The sequence below is a fragment of the Cheilinus undulatus genome, linkage group 14 (genome assembly GCF_018320785.1).
Source record: "Cheilinus undulatus linkage group 14, ASM1832078v1, whole genome shotgun sequence".
Taxonomy (NCBI): Eukaryota; Metazoa; Chordata; class Actinopteri; order Labriformes; family Labridae; genus Cheilinus; species Cheilinus undulatus.
The window spans coordinates 29100053-29121237 of NC_054878.1; the positions used below are offsets into that span (position 1 = coordinate 29100053).

At 37.3% G+C, this 21185-nt stretch overlaps 1 protein-coding gene across 1 annotated transcript in view; it reads left to right on the top strand.

The window, feature by feature from the left end:
* mthfd1l (methylenetetrahydrofolate dehydrogenase (NADP+ dependent) 1 like) overlaps nt 1-21185 on the top strand; it is a 51978-nt gene that overhangs the window by 3847 nt on the left and 26946 nt on the right. The window contains exons 6-19 of the mRNA XM_041806038.1: nt 1248-1348; nt 2831-2967; nt 4000-4099; nt 4266-4327; nt 4434-4531; nt 4667-4840; nt 5227-5363; nt 5834-5880; nt 6338-6445; nt 8522-8596; nt 9303-9405; nt 12715-12791; nt 13893-14033; nt 16751-16819. Of these exons, the coding sequence (XP_041661972.1) occupies nt 1248-1348; nt 2831-2967; nt 4000-4099; nt 4266-4327; nt 4434-4531; nt 4667-4840; nt 5227-5363; nt 5834-5880; nt 6338-6445; nt 8522-8596; nt 9303-9405; nt 12715-12791; nt 13893-14033; nt 16751-16819 (1429 nt within the window). The remainder of the gene's footprint in view (nt 1-1247; nt 1349-2830; nt 2968-3999; nt 4100-4265; nt 4328-4433; nt 4532-4666; nt 4841-5226; nt 5364-5833; nt 5881-6337; nt 6446-8521; nt 8597-9302; nt 9406-12714; nt 12792-13892; nt 14034-16750; nt 16820-21185) is intronic.

Genomic DNA, 21185 nt, shown 5'->3' on the forward strand with positions numbered 1-21185 from the left:
GTGTTTTACTGGGAAAACAAAACCAAACAATCTAAAGAGTATTTCATTCTGTGGAAGTTGGGCTATGTTGGATACTTGTCAAAAGAGAGTATATTTACCACAAGCGATATCAATAAGTGCTCCCTCTATAAGGAGAGAGAGCTCATAGTGCTGGTGTTATGATGAGAAACGCATACCTGTCAAGAACTGTATGGACCTTTACCTTTGTAAATTTTCTGAGTCAACTGTGTAGTGACAAGAACAGCATATTATTTTAGCCCTACAGTGAACTCGGAACATGTCTCAACAAATAGAATTGTAATGTACAGCCTCTCTGAGCCACTGAAAGTTGTTTTACCTGCTAAATTTTCTATATTTTACTGCTAAATATTAAAAGAACAATGACACAGAGATCCACATTACAGGCTCTGTATCATTATGAGCTATACAAGTGGAATAGTCTACCGTTGGTTGACAGCCCCTCACTAGGCATTCTGGAAAAAAAATATGGCCATTAGCATTTGAGCTAGCAGCAATAAATGATCAAAAACAGACAAAAAATTTAATTAGAAAAAAAAATTTGTATTGGATCTATCATCCAGGATTTAATCTTTAGTTCCTCAAAAAAATCACCCAAGTTCTATGAAAGTAGAAACACTTCCTTAAGGGCTCCAAAAGTACGCATAGCCTCAGCGGAACAGCACAACAGCTGGCTTCAAGAGGAGAACAAAAAGTCAGAGGCTACGATTTATGACTCAAAAGTTTTTTAACATTTAATAACCCCTGTCACTTCTTGTCTTATACAATAATACCAACTGGGAGGGTTTTAAACAGAGCTGTATTGGCTTGGTGCATAAACATATGTACTCGGTGATAACCTGCATTTTCAGTAGTATCAGACAAATTTCTGATTCTGGTACCATAATTGGAACAATGCTAGTAAAAACACTGCTATAAGGAAATCTTTTGGGCTGTAATGAGTTATTATTGACAAATAAATTTTAGAGTCATACATTTTGTATTTTGTGTATGCAAATTTTGCGGGCACTGGTACTCTGAGCTCTCTCTCCTTCAAGGGGCAACACTAACGAATGTTGCTTGTGGCTAATATACTTTCTATGGACAAGCACCTTATACAAACCAACTTCAAAAATAACAAAATATCCTTTGTATAACAAATATGTGTTTTGTAATGAAAAAGAAGGAACATCCTCTATATTGATGCATTATAATAACTTCTATTTCTCTACACCTATGTCTTGTGTTAGGATAACAGATTTGAATATAGGCCGTCTGGTACGAGGAGACCTGAGCAAAGGCTTTGTGCCTCCTTTAGCCAGCACTGTCCTGGATCTGCTGGAGAAACATGGTGAGTTTCCAGGAGGGGGATTTACTTAAAGCTCAGTAATAATAAGTACTTAGGCTTCACGAAAGCTCATATATTTAATTGTAACAGCTGAGAAGTAAAGGATAATTTCAACATTTTGCATGTGTTACATTTGTATCTGACGGGACTCATTTGAGGCCTATCTTAGATAAAAATACAGATGCAGGTGATGAAATCAGTGAGGTTAATGCCAGTGAAGTACAGTATAAGAAAATAAGATAAGAGTACTTTGTTGTCCCAGAGGGGAAATTTGCCTTAGGCAGTAGTGCACTGCACACAGCTTAAGCATACACTGACATATGAAAGGAGAAGAAGGAACGGTACTTACTACAGGATCTAAAAAATACAAGACTTTGAAATGCTGACAGTCAGTTTAATTGCTGATAATTTGATTACATGTAGCTGTGTTTACCCAGCTGTGACACTGTATCTCAAATCCTTACAGAGGATAACTGTCTTAAGTTGAATGGTTTGGATATAAAATTCAGGCTGGAATAACATCATAAACTTGTTATGATAAGTGATGCCTCCTGGGGAAGCCTGATCAAATACATGTGGATATATACGCCACATTTGTAAAAATGCTGTTTCTAGGCTATGAGGGGGGGAACTACAACTAAAGCAGTTTGTTATCCTGACTCATGTAATACAATTATCAGATCATGTTTTTACTTCAGTTGATCAGAAATTAACTCGTCCCTATCAGATATCTTACTATTTCATTACATGGTTGTCTTGCAATAAATAGAGTATTGCAGGATAGATATATCAAAGTATTGCTGTCATTGCCAGTCTTGTATCAAGTGTTATCTTATCCCTCAGGTTACCCTGTGATTCCCATAGCTACATTCAACCATTGATCAGACGAGCTTTGTTGTAATATGTAGTCGAAGTGACCGTATTATAACGAAGTAATCTTATCAAAAAATGTTGCAATGATAGTATTAATGAATGCATCTTTGGCAGACAAAAGCCTTTTTTGAACTTACTGATAATGTGATCACAACACTTTTATATGACTTGGGCTAAACGACCTGAAGGAAGGAATACAAGGCTTTAGTGTGAGAGAAGAGTCTTTTACAAATATAGAGAAAAAGCTGACTCACCAGGGGCATCACTGAGGGTTTATTTGAGACTAACCCTGAGGTTGGAGGGCAGGAGTCAAAGTTCAGGTGTTTATAGGTTTAGAGCTATTCTGAGAGTCTCTTGTACAAGGAAGAAGAGATTCTCTCATGTGATGTAGTTTTTCAATAGTATTAATCATATTATGGGGACAATATCAAGTGAGTTATGCTTTATGGTAATTAAAAAAAGGCATTTGTATCAGCATACCTATTGGTGCACAATGTTTGTTTTACTATTATAGAAATGTGGACCATGGAAACAACATGGTTGAACATGCACATAAGACACAGAGTTAGACAAGAGGCTAATTTGATTCAGGGTCATGAAACCTCTTTACAGATGCTCTTTTAGAGGGAAAAACTGCGCTGCTGGTTGGAGAGGAAGAACCCCTTGGTGTGGCCCTGCAGTGCCTGATTGAGAGAAGTGGAATGGTAGCTCTGAAGAGTTCCTGGAGCTCCAAGAGCCTTCAGAGACAGGTGTGTTTCTAATTTTTACATTACACGTAAAAAATTAACATTCTACAGCTGTAACAAGTTTGCCGTCTTGAGCCTTTTTGTGTTTGGGACTGCCTTGAATTTTTTTTTTTTTTCTTGAATATTTTTTTATTAGTAGGAAATTCTAATTTCACTCACTGTATGTTTTTAAAACAGAAACATTGTGATACTCGTCAGTCTTCTAATCTGTTTCCAATACTCACCTGAATTTTTGTACAATTTGTGCAGCGATCAACCACTAGGAGTCAGTGTCTACTTTTCACATGCAACTTTATTCAAATAGAAATGATCTCACCAGCCTCACTATTATCACTCCCTGGAATTTATTTTCAGATACTCTTTCAATATTAACACCCTCTGTGTGCTTTACAGTTTCCAAATATCATGATTATTATTTTTGTTTCAATTTAACGGTAACATATTTTTGTCAGACCACATTATAATCCTACTTAATTCTGTAGTGATAAGATCTCAATGATGCTGTAAATTCTCACCAGAACCCAAAATATTTATGTCATCATCAACTAAAATAGATTTTAATAAACTGGACACTTTACAAATGTCATTGATATAAAGGATAAATATTTTTCTTCCCAACACTGAACCCTGGGGGACATCACACACAATGACCAGTAACTTAAATATTTGACGACTTGAATATAATTATAACTGCTTTTACATTATGATGCCTTGTAAAGGATTAAAAGAGTTTGTATTAATCATTTGCAATACAGCTAATGGAATAATAAATTTATTTGGGGTGCCTATGGCCTGGTGGTTAGGTTGTGCCCCACGTACGTGGGCGGCCCCGGTGTATGTCTGGCCCGTGGCTCCTTTACTCGCATGTCTCTCCCCCACCCTCTCATCCCTGTTTCTGACTCTATTCACTCTCTTCCTATGTCAGTTAAAGGCATAAAAAGTCCAAAAATATATTATTTTCGGAAGTTGTTGTTCATCACAAATATCAATCACAAATATGAAACACGGGCTTTTAATATTTTAAATTATTCCTAGGTGATGCAGGCTGATGCCGTTGTCCTGTTGGGTGCAGGGAATATGGATGTCCCGCCTGCTTGGGTTCGACCAGGAGTTGCTGTGATCCGCTGTGAGACGGGTAATTTTGAATACTTATACATTACATACTGTATGCTTGTTCCGTAGTAAATGAGAACTGACACCTCTTTGCATTGCGCTCTGATTAATTGAACTTTTTTAGTGTTTAGAATGAAATCAATGAGTGTAAAGTTTGAAAATGTGTTTGAATGTTTGTTTGTTCTTAGATGAAAATGTGATTGAGATGCCGTCTGAGTTAGGATACCTCACAGCAGCTTACAGAACACAGGTTTGTTTCTTTGTTCTGTGATAATTGCCTCCCTTAAATTCACTGCAACCTGCGTTTATACCTCTATTGTAACCTTGTTTACGCTCACTTTCCTTTTTTCTACTAGAACGTAGTGCGTAGTTGCAGTCGATGGCTCCAGGACCAACAATACCGACCCTGGTGTCTGCGCAGCCTTAAATTGCTGCCACTGACCCCTGTACCAAGGTATATAACAGCAAATGTGTGATTGTATTAGCAATTAAGAATGTTGGTTTAATACTTTCTAGTTTAAATACTTCCCATATTTGATGTTTAAAAATGTGTATCTGAAGGTTTTGTCTTGTTTACTGTGTTTTTCAGTGACATAGAGATTTCCAGAGCTCAGGCTCCAAAGCCAGTCAACCAACTGGCTGATGAGATCGGTTTACTGCCTGAAGAGCTTGAAGCTTACGGCAGGAACAAAGCTAAGGTCCAACTCTCTCTGTTAGATCGCCTTCACACACAGCCTGATGGGAAATATGTACTGGTTGCTGGGTGAGTGAAAGCTTGCTGATCAGCCAAATCATTTTTTCATTATGATATTCATATGACTGAGCCTAAACCTGCAATGTGTAAGAAGTTTTTTCACCTTACAAATGTGGTTATTATACGTGTGCTGGTTTCACACACACTGCTGAAAACTTGAAGAAAATTTCTCATAGTTCTTGTACACTAAGAGTCCCCCTCTTACTTGCATGCAGTGAATTATGGTAAATATTTCCCGCCACGTTCACCCATTGGTTGAGTTTGGAAATGGTGAAAATTTTACCCTCTGAATTTCTGGAAGTTTTGTACTTGTGTGAAACACCAAAAATGCACCTACCTAAGTCACATTTTATATACCTTATAATCTAAAACTCCAAAACAATCTGTGTGTTTAGGATAACTCCCACCCCACTGGGTGAAGGTAAAAGCACAGTGACCATCGGCCTGGTCCAGGCTCTGTCTGCCCACCTGAAGATGAACTCTTTTGCCTGTCTTCGACAACCTTCACAGGGACCCACATTTGGAGTTAAAGGTATGACATAAAAACAGAGGTCTTTATGGTTTTAAACATGACATATTATGTCATTATTTAAGCTTGCTTTGTTCTCTACTTTACCTTTGACTAAATGATAATCAAGTAGAGCTGCCTGTTATGATGAGTTTTTCTTATACTATTTTGAAGAAGTTTTATTGAAACAATATTAGTTATATTTTTAAAAAAGGTTGCAAATGGTGGATGTATTTTTAAAAGTTTTGTTTTTACTCCCTCTGAATACTTTTGTAGAAGGCCAGAGACAGGCGCCCCAAACCCAGCAGTTAGGAATGTATCAAGTAACGGTGTGATAAGCTATCTTTGTCAGCATGAGGCTAGCGTCTCATTCTCTGCTACATTTTGCACTGGGGTGGAGCAGTTCACTCAGAGTCCAGCGCTCAGCTTTCCTCCTTTGTGTGCCCCTGTTGTGTTGTCTGCCTCTGACTGTGCTGCCTCTTCTCTGTGCCTAGGGGGAGCTGCAGGAGGTGGATATGCCCAGGTCATCCCTATGGAGGAAGTAAGACACACAGGAACTCACAGTGCTCCCTAGCAGGACAAGCACAGGCTTCAAAGACCAGAGATCCACACTAGTTTGCAAGAAAACACATAAATGCACTCACGCATCCCCTGGAGCTGTGGCATAACATTGTCTTGAATAATGGGACTCTTCTCAGGACAGGGAGGGAAATGGGAGGTTTCAGATCTCACTGCCTTGAAGAAGGCAGCCTCCTTTACCCTTGTCAAAACACAATATTTCCTCTTTTCCATTTTTCAGTGTAGTTTATTTGCTTTCAGCTGTAGAGCTCTTATCAAACACAGATAATATTTTTCATATTTTAAAAGACTGAGGGGGTCTTTGTTTGAAGTTATGCCAAACCTTGTAGTTAGTCATTAAACCCCCATTGTTGCAGGTTTAATTCTTTAATTCTAAGCCCTTTGCTTTGCTTTCTGTTTTTGTTTTCCTCCTCCTTTAGTTCAACCTCCATCTGACCGGCGATATTCATGCCATCACAGCAGCCAATAACCTGGTAGCAGCGGCCATCGATGCCAGGATGCTCCATGAGGCAACCCAGTCAGACAAGGTGATTTTATGATGATGTCGCTTAAAAATAACCTATTCTAATTTGTCTTCAATGATTGAAACTTTGTTTTGACCCTACAACAGTTACATACTGTAAATATGGCAACCTTTTTCCTTATAAGATGCATTATTCCAATTGATTTATAATTCCTTTGTAATTTATATTGTAAATGTCAGTATTGAAGCCCCTGTAAAGGCTTTTAAGTGGTTATTAAACATTAATACTAACAGTGATATCTATGGTACATTTAAAAGCAAGCACGACCATCAAAACTGTTTCTGTTCAGTTATTTTAATGTCTGACACTATTGAGGAGGGTGGGTGTCAGACATAGTTACTGACAGCATAGGGGCTCACTCGCACTAGACAAATGGTGCTCAAGCACAGGACACTTCCAGGACAGGACAGGACAGGACAGGACAGGACACTGTTTACTCATGCACACAGTGCATGCTATGCTACATGGATATGATGTATAACTGAAGCAAATCAGTGTGCGGTCTTCTGTAATTAAGATATCCAGGTGTGTTAGGGGGCCATACCTGACCAATACAACAACAAAAAAGCCACAGTGTGAGTAAAGTTGCAGTCATGATCTCTATGCTGTTCTCCATTGAGCTTACTCTGAGACTAGGCTTACTTATCCAATTTTTTTTAATTTAACCGTTATTTGACCAGGAGTTTTCCCATTGAGATACAAAAATCTTTTACAGGAGAGTCCTGGCCTTGACAACAGCATAAGAAGTTACACACATGTGACAGAAAAACAAAACATAACAAAGTTGCATTAATCAACACGTCAGTAACTTTCAGTAGAAAGCATGTGTATGCAGTGGTATTCCCTAATTCTTGCTGTAGAATTTCCCAAACTAACAACACTCAAGCTTAAGATGACCCTGTAGGTCAGACCAAGATAATGAAGCAAAAACAATAAAAGCCCCTTTACCAAAGACAGAGCAAGTTTGAGAAATCTCACACATGATGAATCCATGAGAACAAAGGTTACAGCTACAAACAGTTTTTGGAGTCAGTAGAGAATATAGATAAGAAGGTAATTTATGTAAAATGGCCTCATGAAGAAAAATAGACCAATGTTCCATGTGCTTCAACAAAGTACAAGGCAACTGGGCCCAAGTGTGAGAACCCCCTTAGTTCACATTTTCCACAACAAACATTCTTCAGAAATCTGACAGTTGAAAGAAGGCGCTGTGAGCCTACCTTCACATGTACAAGACGAAATCAGCCAGTCTTACCATTTGGGGGCGCCAAAGTCAACACAAAGTGAAAGTTCCTTTTAAGAGCTTTAACATACCCAAACTTCTATAATAAGTGTTTTAAATATGCTTTTAGTATCCTGGTAATGAATTGAAGACAGCTGGCGTTGGGTCGAAACCTCCTATCTCCAAAGTCGCCTCTTTCCAGGGAATGAAACGCATCCTGCATTTTTGAATTTATTTCTACATTAAATGGTAATAGTCAGCATCTTTTGCACCAACAGATGCAAAGGGTGACCAATAGCTCTAATTTATAAAAAGAAAATTAAAACGTATGAAAAATGGAGATGTGAGGTTTTGGCATGATGCCAGCAATAAGTTAAATCTGACACTGAAAAGCATATATTACTATTTCCCTAGGCTTGTTTCTGATTCCCTTAACATACCTCAGGCATTGTCATGTGATGTCACTTTGTAGTTGGAGGAAATCCTGAAACATGAACTAAGGAGATGATAAATAATAACTAATTCATGTAAGAACAGACATTTTATGTCTAAAGTACAATTAGCAGTCAAAGCCATGACAAAACTTTATTATACTCCAAGTTACAATGAAATGAACTTTAAAGGGATATATTTACACAAGTCATCTTGAGTAAACTCTTTTCCATGAAATCTAATTGTAACTTGGTGAGGTTTAATTATAAGCCCCTTGGGTTTCCTGCCTCACCAGCACATTGTTTTTTCACTTTGCTCTTTCCCTGTGAAAGATGCATCAATGTCACACAAACTGTATATTTCATGTGTGCAAATAAATAAATAAATAAGGCCAAAAGTAACTGTTTTTTTCTTATGCTTTGTAGGCCCTGTTCAACAGGCTGGTTCCTTCAGTGAATGGAGTGAGACGATTTTCCCCCATTCAAATCTCCAGGCTTAATGTAAGTCTAAACCCTGCAAAGCCAGAATCCTTAATGTCAACAAACATTATGGGCTAAAAGGATTGAGCTCTTATTGAAATGACATTTTTGACCACTAGGGGACCTCAGCAAGCCTCTGCTCAGCTCTCCAGGAAGTCTTTTTCTTGTCAAATTTGTTCATACTTCCAGGCCACATATCTCATATTACTGTTTCTGTGTAATTCTGATGAGTGGCAAATATAGCAGATGATAAGAAGACAGGAAGAAAAAGCTGGAAGACTAACCAACTCAGTATTTACCTGTTTGGTTATTCTGAAAGTCTCTGAGATGAGATTTTCAAAATACTGGCTGTTAAGGCTTATAAATGTTTAACAGTGATAATTAGTGTGTGATCTTTAAAACAGAGCACATGTATTGAATCTTTTGAACTTTTCCTTATGATACTGTGTCAAGCTGTTATGGACATAGAAAGACAATCCCACTACTTTGTATTGTAAAAATATAGATGAAGTTCATCAGCAATGTACCACAGCTAATAATGGATAATATTGTTATTATTATTATTATTATTATTAATAATAATAATAATAATAATAATAATATAGTAACAGTAATATCACAGCTGGGATAACAATATGGGAATGCAAAATTAAAGCCAAAAGTTGCAGGTTAAGTATGACTTCTTCAAAAACAGTGATCTTCTAACTGTTTCTCCTTTCAATTTCAGCGTCTGGGAATCAATAAAACAGATCCTGCTTCTCTTACACCCCAGGAGGTTAGCAGCTTTGTGCGTCTTGATCTTGACCCCTCCAAGATCACATGGCAGAGAGGTATCTATTATATGGGCACAGAATCTTACTCAGTAGCAACTTGTTTTCAGTGAAATATCCAAAAGGAATTTTGTTAGCTTGTTCATCCCATGTGATGTCATTCCTTTGCTTCATCTGCAAAGCATGTTTGCATGTATAATGTATAATTTAAAGAAAAAGCTTTTCTTTTGTTATTAGTGTGTGCTGATATAAAAATGTCAAGCAGAAATTTGTTGTATGATTAACAAAAATGTTAATAATTTGCTCTACTTGCTGTTATTTATATTTGGTGGTGTGGCTGTTCAGGGATCTCCCTATCTTTCTATAAGCCTTTGTGGAAAGCATCAATGACAACCGATATAGCAGTCAGATATAGCATAAAGGAGGAGCTGGGGTGGAGGAGGGTCACAAATAGCAGCTTGCAGAGGGAGCAGCAAAGCGTAGCCAGGCTAGAGCAGTTTAAATATGGCAGCATTAATGCCATTAGCCAATATTTGGCTTAGGGCGAATCAGTCTGGCGTCAACTGATGAGGGCTTCTGTGAGATCAGATGATCTCCATTATATGGCAGTGTTCAACGCTGGGGCCTGCCTTAACTAACACTATACGCTTGATTTACCAAACACTTGACTACCATTTTGTTTTCATGTAAGAATTTCACATAATGGCAGAAGAAAAGCTTTAAAGAGCTCTCTCTGATTTGTGCTTCAAGTTACTCACAAAGCATTGTGGTTTTAACCAGGAAGGTGACTTTTTTACAGCTTTTCTCCCACATTATGTGAATTTATCCATAAAACAAAATATATATTGTTTTTTTTGCTGAAAAATTCCTCAATTCATAATAGCAAGTACAGGGGTGAAGCTCAGCATCTCTGCTTGACTTGAATTTATTCACATATGTCAGTAACATAAGAAGAATTGCGGTGCAGGTAGACTTACTGCATTGTAATATAGTTGGTTTTCTAGCTTAAATGTATTCAGTTCTTTGTATTTTTAACTGTTAATTCACAAGATACCTTAATCTAATTATGTTGCTTTCTTTCCTTGAGTTCTGATGATTAAATGACTGATTGAATTACACTTTTTCCCAATTTTTTGTCTTGCAGTTTAGTTTTCATTGCATGTGAGTTGCTTTTAAAACATTTAAGGACTAAAAGTTGTCAAATTTGCAATTTTGAGGCAGAAGACAAGTCTCTTTTTGTGAGTTTGGGTGGATGATGGTGATTCTCAGGTGTATGTTGACCCTCATCACATCATCCTGCAGAAGAGGAGATTTAGGTGGGCTTATTTATCGATTGCGGGTGCTAATTTTTCCTCTTGGTTGGATTAAATTATTTTTAAAAAATTAAAATTGCATGGTTTTTATCGTCGCTAAATGGCAGTTTTAAGTTGAATGCTCATAGACTTATGACATCAGAATTTTTCTGTGTTAATACTTATCTTCCAACACATTTTGTTTCTTTTAAATTAAGTAACTGAAATGAACGCAGTATTTTGACAGTCCTAACATAAACATATCTCAGTTGTTAAGGGTGTGTATAAATGGGTCACCCAGTGTGATTATCTGTAGTCTCAGAGATATATTCTTGACTATCACACAAATCTAATTTACATGAAAGAAGACAAACGTCTCGTGATTCTTCAACTCAGCCTTACATTTTCCCATTACCGAAGGATGTCACATGTAGTCTTAAATTAGACAAAATTCTACAATCTCATTTTATAGCAGGAAGTTACTTTTCTATTATTGTTATTATTCTATCATGGCTCTTCTGGTCTTGGTGTTTAGATAGAGTTAACACATCTGTAAAGGCAGCAGTCATCAGTCACAGGGTAATAATGTGGGCATGTAAGGTGTGGGAATGGCTACCTCAGTGGTTGCTGTGTTGGTTTAAACTTGTCGGTGAGAACAACCAGCTGGGCAGGCAGCGGCGCTGCTATGACTGATGTGGTATTTACTTCAGTGGCTCCAGAGGGCATTCTTAAAAGACAAACCCTGGAGATTAAAAACAGATTTATCACCTAATGTTTTTTGGGTGTGACTGTGTGTCTGGGTTTGTGATACAAACCAGATTTTTTACTCCTTATCTGTCATTACATCAAACCAACATGAGGATAATATTTTTCTAGAATGGTTCCCAGGCTGAGTTTTACAACAGTTTAGCCACAGAGTTACCAAATTTTCAATTCCATATTATCAGATAATGGCCTGCTGAGTGAAGAAACCTTAAGTAGCAAATCCCTCAAGTGGATATCAACACCTCCTTAAATGAATGATAGGAGTTACTACTATTTTAATTTATTTTGGTTATGTGTTTTCCTTCTCCTTGTTTTCTTGTATATCTAGAATGATCTTGTGTCCGTAGTGATGTAAAAGCACAGATGTACAGAGAAAAAGATTAAAACTTTAGGCTGGCTTCACAACAGACAATTTCAAATCCTAGCCAGCTTTTAATACGTGGTAGAAAACAAACATGTAGACAGTTTCAACCATCTTTAACATGATAATCCTCTGTACTCACACACACTTGAAAATTCAATCAGACCTTAGACCAGACACCTGCCGTTTGCAGTAGCGATTTCACTGTGAGGATTCCACTGACATGAGATCTCATAGAAACTTGTGTGACCCAACGTGATGTCAGAGGAAAACAAGTTGAAAAAAAAGATCATTGACGTCAGCTGTCCTTGCGTGGTTTTTATTTTGCATTTAAAAAATAAGACAAGTATAAAATTTCTATTGTTGTGTTTATGTTCGCTGCCATGTTTTTGATCTGTAAAAGTACACAACATCCAAAGCATCCAATTGGTGGGCCTGTTCTGCTCACTCTTTTTGGCTATTACAGGCATTCTTTCAGAGGAAGTGCAATCTGGAATCTTATTCTGAATTAAACACAAGATACTACTTGTGCCCTACAAAGCGTATCAGCGCTCAGTGGAGAAATCCCTAATCCTTTCCTTTTTGCCTACCCAAGTCAAATGTAGTAAGATCTCAAGATAAGACATCGTCAAGATCTTTGAAACACCTAAAATTTGCTTATCATAATAAAACAGCACAGTTATTTTAAGATTATGAAGAAGGATCTTGAGAAAACAGTTTACACATTACTTGTCCTAATGACCATTTAGGGCTCCCGTTCAGCTTGTTAAGTCATAAATCTTTTATTCATAGTTTGACACTCATCGTCTGTTTAAAGTTAATGAAGATAATCTGTCTTGTGAGGGACCAATGATTTGTTGTATTTTGTGTTCAGTGGGGTAACTGTTAAGAGAAATTTAGCAGAAAATTAAATTGTGTGGTTTTTTTTGTTTGTTTTTTGTTTTTTTACAGTTGTTGACACTAATGACCGTTTCTTGAGGAGGATCACGGTGGGACAGGCGAGCACTGAAAAAGGACAAATCAGAGAGGTATGCAGCACTCTCAATCATGATTCCTCTGAGTTTATGACACTTTTTAAATCTGTTCAACTCAACCACTTGTTTTTGTGTATTTTATGATTGCTAAAGTATGCATTTCTGGTTTTGGAGGCATCCACTAATCTTTAAATGTTGCATTCTGTTCATTGCAAACATTTTCTCATTCACTGATTTTTCCATTACTGAGGCTTAACTGCTTATATGATGCATATTTTTATTGGGATGGCATTAGATACCTGTGTTTTGGGTCATGATAAAGTAAAACTGCACATGTAAAAAGTTTCCCATGCACACAGACATGTCAGTAGTAACGACAGCCAAATGAAATCCTGTAAATAAACACTTCACCTCAATGGGAAGCAAGCTGGCCTAAGTGAAAGCAAATGTTTAAATAAGGAGAAAAATGACCCACCCATCCTTTCACTGACTCTCACACACACACCTGGGATAGCCTCTGAGCTAGATCAGCATATGCTTACATTTACCACTATGGGTTCATCTGCTCTGTTTCCCTTTCATTCCTCTGTCCTCCACCTTCCTCCAGTGCTGGATACACTATAGCCCCTTTGGGTATTATTGCTGGAGGAAGGGATAGAAATGTTGTGGTCCTCGGTGGATAGATGTGGTTTCAGTTAGGTCTCTTTTTTGTGCATTACGTGGAACAGAGATTTCTTTGAATGAGAGCTATCACCAGGGAAGAATGTAGAATACCAGGCATGTTCCTTGGTTTTTCCCATCACTTCAAGTTCATTTTTGTTTGATGTAAATCAATATAGAAAAGAGCTTGATAATTAAACAGTTTCCCCCCACCAAAGCTAGTATGCCAAACCATCTTAAGACTTAACCATCTTCACAAGACTTGGATTGTTTTTTTCCTTGTGATACAGCTACTGACTGCTGTTTTCTATGATCTCGTTCATGTTTTCTTCCCAAAACTGAGACTTTGTTTTACTTACGTCACGTCGCGTTCATTTCCAGGCAGTCATGACCAATTTAATGAAAGATCTATGATTGGTAAATACATGTAAATGTTCACTTCCACTAACTATAGGCCTCTGACAAATGCTTACGTTTGCTCCTCTCACACTCCAGACTGGCTTTGACATCGCAGTGGCCAGTGAGATCATGGCCATCCTCGCTCTGGCAGACAGCCTGGAGGACATGAAGAACAGACTGGCGCGCATGGTGGTGGGGACCAGCCGTTCTGGACAGCCTGTCACCGCTGAGGACCTGGTATGGGTTTTTGTGTCAACTTTTCATTCAGAAAGTGTGGGAAACTTGTCAGCAACACATGAGCCTAGCATTGTTACATCTCAGAGGGAACACAATGAAAGTTTTAGTCTGTACTCCTTTTCCTGTACTTAGTTTGGACAAATGGAAGGGACATATACTCAAAGTTGTAAAGTTGTGGAGTATTTTAAACCAGTGAATAAGGCTATTTTAAGATTTGATAAGCCACAACTGCTCAAATAAATCTCATTGAGTCAGAAATTGTTAAGACTGGGAGAGCATAATACTCTAAGGCTTATGAAAATAGTCAAAACAAACAAAATCGAAGAAAACTCTCAATTTTGTCAGCACATGCATCAGGTTTCAAGCATCAGGACAAAAGACAAACAGCATAAAGAATGCTGCAAAAAAACACTGAAAGAATGCTTTCAAGCTACAGAAACCCAATTATCCTCTGTAAGGATTGTAGGGCAATAAGTTGACCATGTTGATATCAGATATGATGAAGGGACAAAATGTTGATGTGACAATATATCATCATTCTTACTGAAGTGGCATTACTGTTTTTATCAATGAAACCTATAATATAATATAATATAATATAATATAATGCATTTAATTTAAAAATATGGTGCTAAATATGGTACAAATTGATTTTTTTGCTGATTCTACTCACCCCATCAACACTTAATGACTCCTCGTTATGTTTATGACATGAATGATTGCTTTTAGTTTTTTTGGAATTTGATATAAATATGATTAAGGGCTCTGCATCCCATTGTCATACTGTGTTGTATCACTTCATTTCCTATTGTGCCGTAACCTATTGTGCCGTATGAAATAGTATTGTAACGTACAGTATTGTATTTTCTTGTACTGTATCATATTGTATTGTATCATATCGGAATGTGTCATACCATATCTGATTGTACCGTATGATATAGTTAGGTACTGTAACCGTATCATATTGCATTGTGTCATATGGTGTCGTATTGTGTCGTATCATATTGCACCATATTGTATTATAGCATACTGTATCATATTGTACTGTATCATATTATATGGTATTGTACTATATCATATAGTATTGTATTGTACCGTGTTGTATTGTATTATATTCTCCCGCATCAAATTGCACTGTAGCAAATTGTATCACAGGTGATTTTAATTGCTCTGGCTGATAAGGAGAGGTTGAAAACAGGTGATGTCACAATAAAAAAAATATAATGTAATTAATTCTAAGGACAAATTGCAATGATAACAGGTCAACAAGTTAATCTGCTAAAACAAGTTTGACAAAATAAATAGGATAGTGAAGCTGTCGCACAATCCTGGGGTGAATCCAATCATGGTCTCACTCACTAACAGCAGTGCGAGTGTCCATGGCCTTTAGAGTCAGATTGGGTCAGTCAGATTTTGACCTGATTGCAACATTGCCGCCCTTTGCCAAACGTTGGGCCCAAATATGAACTTCAGTAACAACAAATGTCCTGGTACATTGACATAATCATTGATGCGTCCATGACACCCTACTATTCCAATTCGAAAAGACTAGTGTGGCAGACTTTTTCATGTGTCTTCCATCTAATTTCATAACCTGTTCTCATATCAACAACATGTATCTTAACCACTAGAATAGCATTTACTCCGTAGAACTGACAGATTAAAAAAAGATGGCAAAGAGAAAGAGGAATGCAGCTGTTACAGTGACATGGAGCTGTGTTTCTTTCAGACCTATAAAGTCGCACACAATTAGGAAGACGGTCATGACAACATACGATGACTGGTGGGGATCACATTTTGGGTGTTCTCAGCCTTTTGGTTGGACAGGGCGAGACATCTAGTGTGAGATGGTGCCATTCTAAAAGAGAAAAAACAAACCAAATATTACCTTCTCTGATCTAGTCATTAGCTATGTTTTATGATACTAATATAACTTGAGCAACAACTGTACATCTAGATTTTAACAACATACCTGCTGACACCTTCTCAGCTTTTAAGAGTCCTTTGTGAACTCTGATGCATCATTGCTTTGACCTGTAATGTACTTAACACATTATTCTTTACCTGCCATTGTTTTGAAACTAATGAAAGTGTTTAACCTGTCAAAGTGGTGAGGGATTTTGTCCTTATTTGCTTCTGTTTCCAGAGACGTAGTCAACTAAAACCTCTGTTTGTAGACATACGTGTTCAAACATGCCTGACTGTCCTTTCTGCAATTTTCAGCTGCTTAGAAATCTCTGAATTCCCACATGTCCCAGACACACTTCCTGTATCCAAAACAACACGTCTAACATTAGGTGTAACCCGTGGATGCGATGTTAAGCAGAGCCTTTGCCACACTCACTAGATCCATGTGTGGGGTCAGCTGGTTCTGGTTTCCCTAATGAAGACTACAGCCTGTGTTGTTTCAGAGCCATGGAGGAGGATCCCCTATTAAATTACATCAGTGTCACTGATTAGGATGTAAAAATATCACCACACCTTAGGGCATGCCTGAATGAGAATATGGTTTATGCTTATGCATACGTGTGTGCTAAAAGTGCTGACAAGGCAAGCTAAACATAAGGGTAGAGACCTACAAATGGACTGGAGGGCCATTTATCATCTATTTGAATCAGTGTGGATGACCCTTAATACATAAATATCAGTTGTTTTCCTTTGTGAGGTCATGTTTTTTTCATTTTTTGTTCTAATCTCCTACCTCATTTTTCTTTCAGGGCGTAAGTGGAGCTCTGGCTGTGCTAATGAAAGATGCCATCAAGCCTACGTTGATGCAGACCCTTGAGGTGAGACACAAGCACATAACCCCACTTAAACAGTCATTACCCTGCACAACTGAGCGTCTTCTGCTGTATGTCTTGTAGAATAAATTGACGTTTGGTCCACAGAGACGTTGAAAGTGAGCCCTAGTCCTGTCTCCAGCTCTGCTGTCAGAGAAGAAGAGGAGGAGAGAGAGTGCTCCACTGAGAGCTTTTAAGAAAGGATAATAGATTGACCTTTTCCTCCCCTGGCTCATAGCATTTAAGCCATGTGGAGAGGACAGGTGGAGCTCTCTAAAAAAGAGGCCAGCCTGCCCAGATTCCGGCTATCCTAAGGAAACAGTTTAATTTGACGGCCGGTGTGGTGACTTATACCTTAACTCTGCCTCTCACAGCATCTGGTTCTCATTTTGCTTGAGACATTATCGTCAGATGGAGGACATGTGATCTCCCAGGCTCATATACTAACCTATACTATCCACTATCAGTGACCCAGAGCTGTCCCTGTGCTTGAGGAAAAAGCCCGACCCTTTAGGTGATGGATGGAGAAATAGAGTGGAGATTAAATGAGTTTAATACACTGAGAAGAGAGACTCTAGTCCCTTCATTTTGTTTATATCATGAACAATTTTTAACCAGCCTTCTAACGTCTCAGCATCTGGTTGTGACCACCTCCTTGTCGAGGCTTTCTTCCTTCAATGAGACATATTCACATTAACTATTTACCTGCTGTTGATTAAATATTCAACTTCATATGTTACCTGAATGGAATTGGAAGTTTAAAATACTAGAAACGTATGATTGTCCCGCTGTTAATATACAAGTTCTGGTCATTCCCAAATGGTTGGCTGCAACTGAATTGCATGACCTAAAAACTATTTGTTCCACAACTTTGATATCTCTTCTCTTGTTTCTTGGTCAAAATCAGAAAAAAAAATTGACTCCCACCATCCCTGAGAAAGATCAGTGATTCAGTTTTCACATTTCAGTGGAGTTTTGAGAGAAGGGACCACAAGCAACAATCTAAAAACATCAAATCTTCTAGTTCATTCAAAAACACATGGACACAAAGAAGGAATGAAAAACATTGTTATCAAAATCAGCATCAGCCAAGAAGTTATTTTAGACAGCAGTATTGGCCCTGATATTTCCAATCAGTGCATCTTTACAGCTTATCATTCTCTGTAAATCTTTGCTGTGAAAAATGTAAAAACAATCCTATCACTGGTGGTCTCATGCCTTTGTAGTGCATAAGCCCATGTAAGAACTTGCTTGAACTCCACAAAAGAGCTTAAATCTAGAAGTTTAATTCAATAGATTTGACTTGTGTTGACCAAAACGTGTATTATTTATCAATTTAGCTAGAGCTGTTCTTATTTTTATTTTCGAGATATCACAAATGATGGTGGGGAAAGTGGTCATCCATCTCTAGTTCGAGAACAATATGTAACAGCGTTATTTTTGGCAACTATTTTTAATTTTAGTCTTAGTTTAGTCTTTAGATGAAATGTCTTGTAGTTTTAGTCACATTTTTAGTCATTTCTACCCTTTTTAGTTTTGGTCTAGTTTTAGTCCATAAAAAGTCCTCACATATTAATCTTTGCTTGTAGTCCAAGCATTTGTTTTCTTGCCTAATCTGGTTCCAGATTATGGTAGTGTGTTCTATGCACTCTGCTAAACCTGGGATCCCTGCTTTCTACAGCTGAGAGGCAGAATAGCCATACTGCAGTTTTTTGACAGATTTACCCACAGTGGAGAAATGTCACAGATTTTGAATGTTTGACGAAAACTACATTACATTTTAGTGTAGATTTAGTCCTCTTGATGAAAAGTAAACTTACTTTTTGCCAGTTTTAGTCATCACAGATCTATTTTTGTTTGTCTTAGTCTAGTTTTTGTCATGGAAAAACTAACATTATTAGTCATAGTTTAAGTCGATGAAATTAACACTGATCTGTACAACCAGAAGATTATTAGTAGTACCAGGAAAAAAATCAGCTGAAAACAACTCTATGTCTGGATTCTCTTTTCTAATTTTTGCTTTTATTTTGTAGAATACAGAAAACTTAAGGATATGATGGGATATGATGGGATACGACACAATACAATACATTCCAATAGGATATGACAAGATATGATTATACAATATAAAACAAGAGGAAAAACAATAGGACACGATATGATACGACACGACCCAAAAAGATACAAAACGATACGATATGATGCCATATGGTACAAAACAATATGATAATATAATAGGGAACATTAGAACAATATGATATGATGCAATACAGTACAATACCATGTGATACAATGGGTACAGCATGATACAAAAGGATATGGAATGATTAGATACAGTAGATCATGATACAGTATATGATACGATACAATGCAATATGATATGATACATCACAATGATACTTTATGAAACAGTAGAACACAATGATAGGAGACAATATGATATGAGAGAAAAAGAGTCAATAGAATACGTTACATGAAGATGCAATATAATCCAAAAAGATTCAATCAATAAAAGATAAGATATGATACAGTATGATACAATGATTTAATATGAAACAGTAGAACACAATAAATAGGACAGGATGCAGAATGATACGATTATAGAATATGAAGCTATAAGACACAATGGAAGGACACCTTATGATATGACACAAAAATATACAATATGACATGGAACATTGTGATATGCTACAAAATATGATATACTCCACCATCCCCTTTGGGAAATTTGTGTTAGACTAAAGTACTGCAACCAAAAAGGTGCCCCCACGGTTAAATCGATAAATGAAAACATTAGAAATAAAGCGTAGTTCGTACAGTATGTAAACATAGAAATGCATAATAATCGAAGCCACAAACAACATAAATTTCACATAACTAACATGAAAAATGCTCCTAAAAATCACAACATGAATAAGAGAAATGGTTAAAAACACTGTGACACTTTCAAACATTCCGTATAGACTTAAAATTCTGATAATGGGAACAGCAGTAAGTTTTTGAAAATAGTTCATTAAGCAATAGAGAACTCTACCTTTTTTGCTGGATGAGAGAGCCCAGACTTGCATGGAAAATTGGGAAAAACCCCTTTTCCTGACATTTCTAATTTTTAGGGCCTTAAAATCATAATAAAAAATTAAATAAAATAAAAATGCAACCTTTTTTTACTTTTTATTTTCCAATAATGATTAATACATAGACAAGGCTATCAAAACATTTAAAGTCTATTCTTGAAGTTAATAATATTTTTTTTCCTATTAATCCTTGAAACAAAATACTTCCTTAACTGGATATATTTTATTTTAGAACTGATTTATTTCTTGAAAGTTGACATTGTTAGCATTCATGCCTTTGCTAACACCTCTGTGTTTTGGTTGAAGGACTGTTTTCCGTTTGTTTGTTCTCTTTTGATTTTGCACAGAAAGCATGATTACATTGCGATCAGGGTGGAGAAAATAAACACTGCCTGCATGTTTTGAAGGGTGTAGAGGGGATGTAGCATTGCATGCAGCAGAGATTTGGTTACTTTGTGTTTTTTTGGAGGAAGCATTGCAGTGGTGTTGTGTGAAAGTGTTTCCTGCGTGGGTTTCCTGTGATTCTGGTCAGGGGAACTGGTATTTGCCTCAGAGCTCCATGAGAATTTTCCATGGAGCCTGACCGCCTGTGCCCTTTGTGCCCTTTTCACTTGTAGATTGTGTGTGTTGAATACAGAGGCACACATGAGAATACAGTGGGCATATGGACGCTGCTGTGTTTGTGTTAGAGGATGTATTTCTGTTATTTCAGATGGGGCATGTGTGCAGAAGACATGTCTGTTAGGCTAACCTCAGCCATTCTCTGCGTTTTTTAAACTTCCTGCCTACGTGGAACTTTAATCAACATGCTGTGTGTGTCTTCTCATAGAAAGATCTGGGAATTAAAGCCTGAAAATCCCAGCTTGGAAGTTTTTATTATCACTGCACTGGACCACAGCTGGGACAGATGACAAAGAATGAGATGCACAGAAAGAGGAAACACCAACATGATCTCTGTTTTCCTGTTTTTGTTCGTATCCGTTGTCCTCATAATCCTCCTGTCCTCTCGTTGAAAAGATGACACACATGACTTCATTTATCACCACTTTCATCACCCTGCTACAGCTAATTGGTGACGGTTTTCCGCATGAAGGGAAGTGGAAAAAGAGTCAAGTGTGAACAGCATTGAGTTAAAGTTCATGTGTCTCAAACACGCATGGAAAACCACGTAATATGTGACGTGTGTTGATTTTCCATTGATATAAACATACTCATGGATGATTGTCACCCTTTTCCCTCTTTTTGCTTTAAACTGGGTATTTTTTGTCTGTTTCTCTTGCACATCTAATTTATTTCAC